The 10,000-nt window shown below is 38.8% G+C and overlaps 1 protein-coding gene across 1 annotated transcript in view; it reads left to right on the forward strand.

Moving 5' to 3' along the window:
• Positions 1 to 690: 690 nt before the first annotated feature.
• The window catches only part of LOC113820202 (mucin-2), a gene marked incomplete at its 5' end in the record, with an annotated part of 10,655 nt that continues 1,345 nt past the window's right edge, over positions 691 to 10,000 (forward strand). The window contains 9 exon segments of the mRNA XM_070129103.1: positions 691 to 4,880; positions 5,337 to 5,534; positions 6,572 to 6,743; positions 6,858 to 7,137; positions 7,527 to 7,676; positions 8,725 to 8,904; positions 9,303 to 9,445; positions 9,672 to 9,807; positions 9,883 to 10,000. The exon segment at positions 9,883 to 10,000 is cut by the window's right edge and continues 50 nt beyond it. Coding sequence (XP_069985204.1) covers positions 691 to 4,880; positions 5,337 to 5,534; positions 6,572 to 6,743; positions 6,858 to 7,137; positions 7,527 to 7,676; positions 8,725 to 8,904; positions 9,303 to 9,445; positions 9,672 to 9,807; positions 9,883 to 10,000 — 5,567 coding nt within the window.

Here is a 10,000-nt window from a genome sequence, read left to right on the forward strand (position 1 = left end):
TGTCTTTTTTAATGCTTTTGCATGCTATTTGATAGAGTTCCTCACTCCTACAATAATATATCATTATTGTTCACGTTATTATTTATATAGTGGTGATGTTGACCATTATAATGGTAATGGTAATAAAAATGACAATAAGCATTGATAGTGATGAAAATAATAAAAACTGTGTTCATGTTGTATTTATTAATTAATTACATTTATTATTCCTGATTTACCTTAGTAGATACCAACACACTCACTCACTCTCTCTCTCTCTCTCTCTCTCTCTCTCTCTCTCTCTCTCTCTCTCTCTCTCTCTCTCTCTCTCTCTCTCTCTCTCTCTCTCTCTCTCTCTCTCTCTCTCTCTCTCTCTCGCTCTCTCTCTCGCACACGCACACGCACACGCACACTCACACGCACACACACACGCACACGCACACGCACACACACACACACACACACACACACACACACACACACACACACACACACACACACACACACACACACACACACACACACACACACACACACACACACACACACACACACACACACAATGTACTTCAACACTTTTCTTTTCAATTCCCATATGGTAATTTCTAAGTCATGGTCTCCCATGACTTAATAAATTGCCAATACTATATTGTTTGTTTCTTTTTCAATGTTTTGTTATAGGATTCATTTTATCACTTTATTTTTCTTTTCAGGAGTGAGAGGACAGTTGAGCATTGGAAGTGCTGACGCATTCCTATCAGAAGACCTTGACTATAGCACTATTGTTCCGGAATCCACACAGTCATCTGAGCCTATGGTCTCTACTGTCTCACTCATAGAGGAAAGTGCTTTACCTGACTTTGAGGATGACACAGCAGCAGGAGAGAGAACAGCCACTGTTTCTTCTTTACCAGAGGGTGAAATTTCCAGTCAAATAGGAACAGTAGATTACTCTGATTTCCCATCAGACATCAGCTTGAAAATGCTTGAAGGAAAAGATGAGAATTCTTCTGAAGTGGTCCTCTCATCTTTGTCACAGATTATTCCTTCAGAAGTGCCCTCTCCCACTTTACTTGCTTTAGAACCATCTGTGGTGGTTACAAGACCAGCTGAAGCAGTGCGTGCTCTAGCTGACTCTGGTCTTGTATCACAGATAGTGTCCTCAGAAGAACCAATTTCTAGTACAGAAATTGAACCATCTGAATTGGTTAGCAGACCAACAGAAGCACTTCATGCTCTTGCTGATTCAGAGATAATTTCTTCAGGAGTGCCAGCTCCTAGTGAACTTGTAATTGAATCATCTGGGTTGATTAGTAGGCCAGCTGAGGCACTTCACGCTTTAATTGAATCAAGTCATGTGTCAGAGATAGATTCTTCAGGATTATCAGCTTCCACTGCAATTGCAGTAGAACCATCTGAGTTGCTTAGTAGGCCAGATGAAGCGTTTCATGCTCTTGTTGACTCTGGACATTTCTCAGAGATAGAATCTTCAGGAGTGCCAGCTACTAGTATACTTGCAGTGGAACCATCTGAGTTAGTTAGCAGGCCATCAGGAGCACTTCCTGCTCTTGCTGACTCAGAGATTATTTCTTCAGGAGTGTTGGCTACCAGTACACTTGCAGTTGAATCAACTGAGTTGGTTAGTAGGCTAGCTGAAGCAATTCATGCTTTTACTGATTCAGGCCATGTGTCAGACATAGAATCTTCAGGATTACAAGCTTCCAGTCAACTTGCAGTTGAACCATCTGTCTTGGTTAGAAGACCAGCTGAAGTAGTTCGTGTTCTTGCTGAGCCTGATTCTGACTGGTCACCAAACTGGCCATCTGAACTCCTAGACACTACTCCAGAATCTTCAAGAATAGCAACAGCAATATTCCCAACAGAGCCTGGAGATACATCCATATTGGCATCTGCTGCAGCTCCTTTTCCATCGGATGATGATGTCGTTCCTTCATATACAGTTACTAAGATCCCAGTGACACAGTACTTCTTTGATATAACATCTGTAGCACCTACCCCTGCACCAGGGCCACTTTTTGACCCCAAAGATTTTATTACTCCAGGCTTTGACACAACAGCTGATATGATCAGACCGACAGTTGATCTTGCTTCAAGCATACCTGAGCTGCAGTCAAGTGTCCTGATAATAGACACAAGTCAGCCTACTGTAACTCCTACACTTCCAATTGAAGCAACCTTTTCTGCAGGGGCTGAGCTTGGGAAGCCAAGTGTGGAACCACCTGTTAATGTGCTGACCTCCACAGCATCCCCAACTCCAGTGCTTACACTAACCTCTACAAGAGTCCAGCCTGAAGAGGAGATTGAAGTGATTGACAACACCCTAGGAGAGGGTGACTTTGTTGATAGCACCACTTTGATAGTAGAAGCTGCAGAAGATGAAATCACAGGAGTTGAAACCACAGGACCACGACCATCATTGGAGGAACAGCCAGAAGAGGAGACAATCCATATCAACTACACCACCTCCAGTGAGCTTCTCATAGATGTTGCAGCCACTGAAAGTATGACTGCAGAATCTGAGGATAAGCATCCAGGTAGTACAGGTGAAGCATTGGCTACAGCCACACTTTTAGCCTTCACCACTCCTCCCTCTTCTCTGCCTGTAACAACTCCTGACGCAGAAGAAGTGACAACCAGCACACCTGTTGTTCGAGTTAGTGTGCAGCCAACACCCTTCTTCCGTACCTCACAGGGCACAGACTCCTCCAGGACCCCCTTGTGGATGCTTTTATCTAAATCATCACCTTCGCAAACTGTAGATACACAGCAGACACGCACACAGCTTGCTTCTTCTTTAATTTCCAGTGCCTGGGCTCCTGATCTTGCAGTTGCTTTGCCTTCTTCCACTACGCTTAAAAGTGAGACTCATACTGCAGCATTAGCAAGTTCCTCAGTTTCTGATTTAAGCTTTACCTCCCTTGAGAGTAGCCAGGTTCCCTCTGATTCCTCAGTCCTGTTAGCCACTGTGCCCTTAGTTGAAACTACTTTTACTGTTGCTGAAAGCACTGAATCAGATATAGAACCTGAGCTCACAACAACTTTAGTTCTTGAAGACCCATTAGTCTCCTCTTCCTTATTTGTTACCACAGCAGGAACAGTAATAGAACCTCCCAGACATAATGAATCAAGTTATACCACAGATGTAGCCCCTACTTTAGACTCTGATGGAATTGTCACACCATTGCCTCCTGCCATGCCCACATCTGAACCTTCTGTTGATATTGACACTGAAGTGCCTATCACACCAGCAGCAGTAGACATAGATGAAATTATTACAACCAGAAAAAGTGATGAACCCCAAATAAGTTCAGAGAGGCCAAAGTTTACTTCCGTAGCAGTAGAAACTTTAGATTCTGCTCAAGCCAGTAGCCCCAGTAGTGAGATTAGTGCCACAGAAACAATTAGTCCTGCTGTGGGGAAACCTGATGTAACACCAGTTAGTATAGCACCGGATACCAGTGTTGCACCAGTTACTAGTGTAATACCAGGTGCTAGTGTAACACCAGATACCAGTGTAGCACTAGGTATAGCATCAGATACCAGTGTAGCACCAGGTATAGCATCAGATACCAGAGTAGCACTGGATACTAGTGTAGCACCAGATACTAGTGTAGCACCAGTTACTAGTGTAGCACCAGTTGCTAGTGTAGCAATGGATACTAGTGTAGCACCAGATGCTATTGCAGCACCAGAGGCCAGTGTAGCACCAGGTGCTAGTGTAGCAATGGATACTAGTGTAGCACCAGATGCTAGCACAGCACCAGAGGCCAGTGTAACCCCAGGTGCTAGTTTAGCAGTGGATACTAGTGTAGCACCAGATGCTAGCGCAGTACCGGAGGCCAGTGTAGCACCAGTTGCTAGTGTCACCTGGACTCCTGTGCTAGGACCAGCAGAAGATGAGCAGGAGGAGAAGGAGGATGTTTCCTTGATTGCAGCCCCAACTGAGAGACCCCAGACTACAACAGTACCTCCCATCTTAGCACCAGAGTTGACAGGTGGTTTTACTCCTATTATTAGTGAAATTAGTAAACCTAGTGAAGTAGTGCCTGAATCTAGTGACCTTCCACTCTCTAGTGAAATAGTTGAAAGCACTGCAGTTCTCCCTGCACAAACCTCAAAGAGTATCGCTTTGCCAACACCAGAATCACCTTTGCTTGTAGTCACTGCCAGCATTCAAGAATATGACCACACAGAGAGTGTTATACCTAGTGACATTTCTCCAGTAGATGAACTTTTGTCAACTGTGATTCCCCAAGATAGAATTATAACTTTAATTGACAGGCTGCCTAAGCCAGTTGAGTCATCATCAGTTGTGTATGAATCTACATCAGAACCCCTCGTTCCTTCATTTGACATTGTATCCCCCACTCTTATCCCAACATCTCTTGTTCCAGAAGACTATGATTCCTTTATTGTTACAGATACAGATAAAACTCCTGCGCCCCCTGTCATGGTCTCAGAAAGACCTCTGCCTTCCCCATCTACCTCTTTAAAAGAAGTCTTACTTACTTCTCCTGATCCCTTTAAGAGTATGACCTTGGAATCTATAACTACTGCTATGGATACTGCCATAGTTAACACAACCTTGGCTTCTGTCTCTGCTTCTTCCAGTCTCCCGGTAGTCTCACCAGCTTTTCCAACATTACTAACAGCTCTAACAACAACAGACTCCTATGCTCACACTTCTTTACCTGCTGACCCTGAGACAGTCTTCCTGGCTCCCTCCCAGTCCCCAACCACTACCTCAGACTTACCTGCCCTGGTTGCCCCGACAGCCACAGAACCAGCTCTTGAAGACATTGCCACGGAAGTGTACCCACACCTAGATTCTGCTGCTATACCTGGAGAAGAAACTGCATCAGAGGAAGCAGCCAAGAAAGGTAGATGCAAGATTTTATTTTTGCTCACATTTTTCAGACTTTTGCTAGAAGAGTACCAAAGATTTTTATATTTGGTTGACATTAATAATCCTTTTAAAAGTAGTTATTCCTTTGTATTTATGAATACTTTGAGATAAGTTACGATATATATACTTTGTCTGAGAATATGTGCATGGAAACCAAGAATATTTAAAGGTAGTTCTAAGGTTATTACTTTTAAAATTCATTATACCCCTAACCCTCTGTTATCATGCTTATTGGTTATACATATGCACAAGATAGGAAAAATTTGCAATAGCAAAAATTGAGAATTAATAAAAATGGTTCAAATCAGTCTGTGGGCAAATAATCTATCCATATGTTTTGTGATTATTTTCCTCTGAACTCTGCCCCAGCAAGAAACATCCTCAACTAATAATGATAATTTCATTCTAATATCCCCCTTATTCACTGCAGAAGAAGCTGTGGATGTTCCAATGTCCTCTCCTCTGCCACCAGCCAGCCCCTCTCCACCCTTCACAACCACCACCACACCAACCATAACCACAACAAAGACCACAACAACCAAAGTTACCATACCTGCTTCTACAACCACCACCCAATTACCCACCACACCCCCGTCAGAAGTTAGCATCACCTTCATCATCCCAACTGGTATGTAAGGAAGAAAAAGAGAGGAGGACAAGATGAAACACATTGCCCAAAAAGTTTTTGGTTTAATAACTTTTTAACATTCAGATTTAAGCATCCAGTAAATATCAACAGTTATTACAGTGATTAATGAAGGTATACCTCAAACCCTTGTGTTGCTTGGATTTATTATATCCTCTTGCATTTTAAAAATATTAGCCATTTGATTATGATACCACAGCTTATTTAATGCTTTTAGTGAGAACTACTCTGCTTTTTATGTGCTGTTTCTCAATATTATGAAGTTGACCTTTTGTGTTACAGCTTCATCACAGTGTTGCAGTACTTAGTATGTCAATTTCAGACCAGAAATATATGAAGAACCCATTGAGTAGCAGTGATAGACATATTTATGTTGCTTTTTGAAATGTTTGTCACATATATTCATGCTTAGACTTATCATGTTGTTGGTTTCAGTTGTCCTTTAATTTTATTGCTGTAACCAAATTGAGATGGGCAACCTGAGCATATGACATAGTTATATAATATCCCTTTATATTAACTTTTCAATTTAAATTCTTTGACCTATTTGTTTGCAAATTATAACTATTCGGAAGTACAGTAACAGTTATGGTAAAAATTGTTTCTAAGATTATGATTGAAAAATGTATTAGGAAACATTTTTTTGTGGCATTTAGTTATACATCGCTGCTATTCTTGGACATATTTTCAGTATTTATATATTGATTCAGTGCTTCATTAAATCTTAATATTTCAAGCAAGTATTTCATTGATTTGAACTATTTTATTGGTACTAATCTTCCTTTTGATTTAAAAGAGATAAAAAACAAGGGATAGAAAAGTAACTTTCTGGCCCTGTAAGGGCATTGTTTGTATCCCCACAGGTTATAAAGATTTCTTTTAAGAATTGTTAGAAGATGTAATAAACTACACTTTATTTAGTGAATTTTGATTACTTTACTAAGCATGCAATTAACTGTCTTAGCTCTTTCTGAATTACATTCCACTAATATTATTTAAATTATTAATTCATAACACAGAATCGATGCCAACTCTGACAACTATTGTGGAGCTCTCGAATGGCACGAAGGTTGATCGTCCTGTGCCCTATGTGAGGGCACTTGTGGGTTACAGTGGAGCAGAATTCTGTCAGCACAGGCACAACTTCAGGGCTCTGCTGGCAGAATGGATTAGCAGACACATGGAGGATGTGTTAGTGATTGCTTTTATGCACTTATTATTAGCAGTGTTGTAATACAAGATATATGGAGTTTTTCATAATTGTAATGTAGATTTTGTAAATAATTGTGATCTCTACCTCAACAGAGATGTGTCACCGCATGATATCACATTCTTCAACATGCCTGATTGTAAGTCAGTAAAGCCACTCACTGAGGATCACCTGAACCAGCTTCCTGAAGACCCCACAGATCCTGACCAGGAGGCTGAGGATAAACTGAATGAGATATATGACTTGGAAAAAACGACAAATGTCTATTTCTATGTCAATCGTTCTGGCAAGATTGATCCATATTTAACAGAGCAGTTCCCACTTTTCCCAACTGAACTGGAGATCAGTGAAGAACTCTCATACCTTAAGTCTAAGGTATGTTTCTCAATGCCTTTCACGTATCTAATAATTCCAGATAAGCCTTATTGAGAATTTCTTTTGTGAATGTAACTCAGTTTGGAGATACCTGTGTATAGATTCTGTGATAGTTAATCCTTACATTCAAGAGGGCCTGGCAAGTTTGATTTAATTTCAGATGTTGAACTAACACTCTTATGTAGTCAAGATATTTTCTTTAGTTGTATATTAAACAGTATTTTGATAAGTGTCTCTTATACTAGCTTTATAGAACTGAAAAGTTTGGATCAAATTTAAACAAAAGATTCTGTTCTGGTATTGTAAGAAATTATTTTAGTAACTTATATTGTACAAACCTGTACACATATATATGATAATCATCAATATATAATGTATATATCTTACAGGTAACAGAGTTAGAACTTGTACGTCCAGATGGTACCACAAACTCCAATTTATTGTTAGAAGAAGAAGGAGCAGTTGGCACCTCTGTTATTGTTATTATTGTAATTTCTACATTAGTTGGAGCTGCCATCATCATAGCCCTCATTTTCTTTGTAAGTGTTACTCTTTAAAATGTGTGTTATCAAGTTATGTCTAACATTTCAGAAATGAATTACAACTTTTGGTACGGGTATCATGATTGTTCATCCTGTACCTTAATTTCTTTCCTGCAATGTGCATATTATACAGTTACCTATTACCTTTTCCCTATTAATTTGATTTATATGAAAGAACTTTGTGATTATTAATCCCTTGGATCTGGTGGCTTTGATGCCAGCGTATGGCCTAAGATCCAAGCATTAGGCTTACTTGAGTGGTCACTCTTACGGGCTGTGGTTCGTAGGCCAGTCACGCACAAATGCTCATCTGCAATGTCCACACTCCTTGCCTTTCCTTTGTAATGTTATTCTCTCCTTTTCTGCATAAGCATTTTTTGCAATTTTCCAATGTCTATAATTCTTATTTTATTTACTGTATCTAGATGGTAGTAAATTGTTTTCCTTGCACAGATTCCATATCATCTTTCTAGGTAATTCATAACTCAGTGCATTAATGATATCAATAAGTAAAATTTTGCTTTTTTCATAATATTTAATTTACTGTAATACAACCCGCACAGCCAGTCACAGTGGGCAGGAATAGTATCCTGAACAAGGAAATAGTGTCCATCCTGGAGCCAGTGCTCTTTCATGGCTGATGCATGACATATTTCACACTCATGTACCAAGAGGAATAATACAAGAGCCCCTTATTATATGCCCATTGAGTCTAATCACCCTCTAAGAGCTTTTTATACATGTGGTGATTAATTACCCTGACCTTAAAACAGAATTCTCATGATGGTATGTTCCTGTCACCCTAGCCTTCAGACAAATTTTTTCATAACTGCATCTTCATGCACCTGCCTGTCAAACCAAATTTTTTCATGACGTCATATCATCTGGATCCAAAGGGTTAATAAAGGAATATGAAAGAATATAATTTTCCCTAAATATATTAGATATAAACTTTAGGTACAGTATTTCTGTATTCCTTTGCAAGTGAAATAGTTTCATTGATTATGGTAAAAGAGAGTTTTTTAACACAAGATATCACTTTTAGATGCTTGTAAGGAAACGTGGTGCTGCCAATAATTACTATGGGAGACGATGTACACCAGTCAGCATGGATGCCTACAGCATGGACAGCGTCTCTGTTTATCATTCCTTTAGAAGGAAAAGCAAAAGACGTGCCTCTGGAAGATCCATCAAGTCTTATCTTAATCAGGCCTTTGATGATCCGGTAAGATTACAAGAAATGTTTTGACGAATTCTGTTCTGTGATCATTGGTTCATTTATTACATTAATTTTTATGTTAATGTATATCTATGCCTGTGAATGCTATACCTTTTCCTGTAATATATTAGTCCTCTTGCCTTGAATTATTTCTTCTTCTTCTTCTTCTTCTTCTTCATTATTATTATTATTATTATTATTATTATTATTATTATTATTATTATTATTATTATTATTATTATTATTATTATTATTATTATTATTATTATTATTATTATTATTATTATTATTATTATTATTATTATTATTATTATTATTATTATTATTATTATTATTATTATTATTATTATCATTATCATTATTATTATTATTGAATTATGAACAATGTTTCTCATGATGAACAGAATGGACCTTCAAGACCACTGAACTTTGCTAAGCTTACACACTTCATCTCTGACATTGATGGAGTTCATGAAGAGTTTTCTACAATCCCAGTCAATATGCCAAAGTATGATGAGCTACCAGCTGGTGTTGAAGATAAAAATAGGTTTGTGGGACTCCTTATTTTTATATGCTATGTGTGCAAAATTTGATTTTAACATCAATTTTACAATTTCTGAATGTCCTTATTTATTATGGACATCATACAGATTTCTTTGTCATGAATCCATAAAATGCCAGCACTGACAGTTTCTTCCAAATATTATGCACATATATTTGGTAGCAAAGATTGTATTATATTTATTTTTTTCCCTTGTTCTTCCCCATACAAGATATGCCAATGTCATTCCTGTACCAGAAACACGAGTTATCCTCAAAACGGCAAAAGACTCTCCAACCTCTGAGTACATCAATGCCAACTATGTAAGAGGCTCCAGAAATGAGTCAAAGTACTACATTGCAACCCAGGTAAGGCACTGTGACAGTATTTTTGAAAGTGCATAGCTAGTAACTTGGCACACACTAATTAATTTTCACTTGCAGGCTCCACTAGATGACACAGTAGCGGACTTCTGGAAGATGGTGTGGGAACAAGAAACGCGTGTTATTGTAATGTTGACAGACTTTGTGGAAAAAGGTATTGACAAGTGTGCTGATTACC

Source organism: Penaeus vannamei, chromosome 13 (assembly GCF_042767895.1).
Source record: "Penaeus vannamei isolate JL-2024 chromosome 13, ASM4276789v1, whole genome shotgun sequence".
Taxonomy (NCBI): domain Eukaryota; kingdom Metazoa; phylum Arthropoda; class Malacostraca; order Decapoda; family Penaeidae; genus Penaeus; species Penaeus vannamei.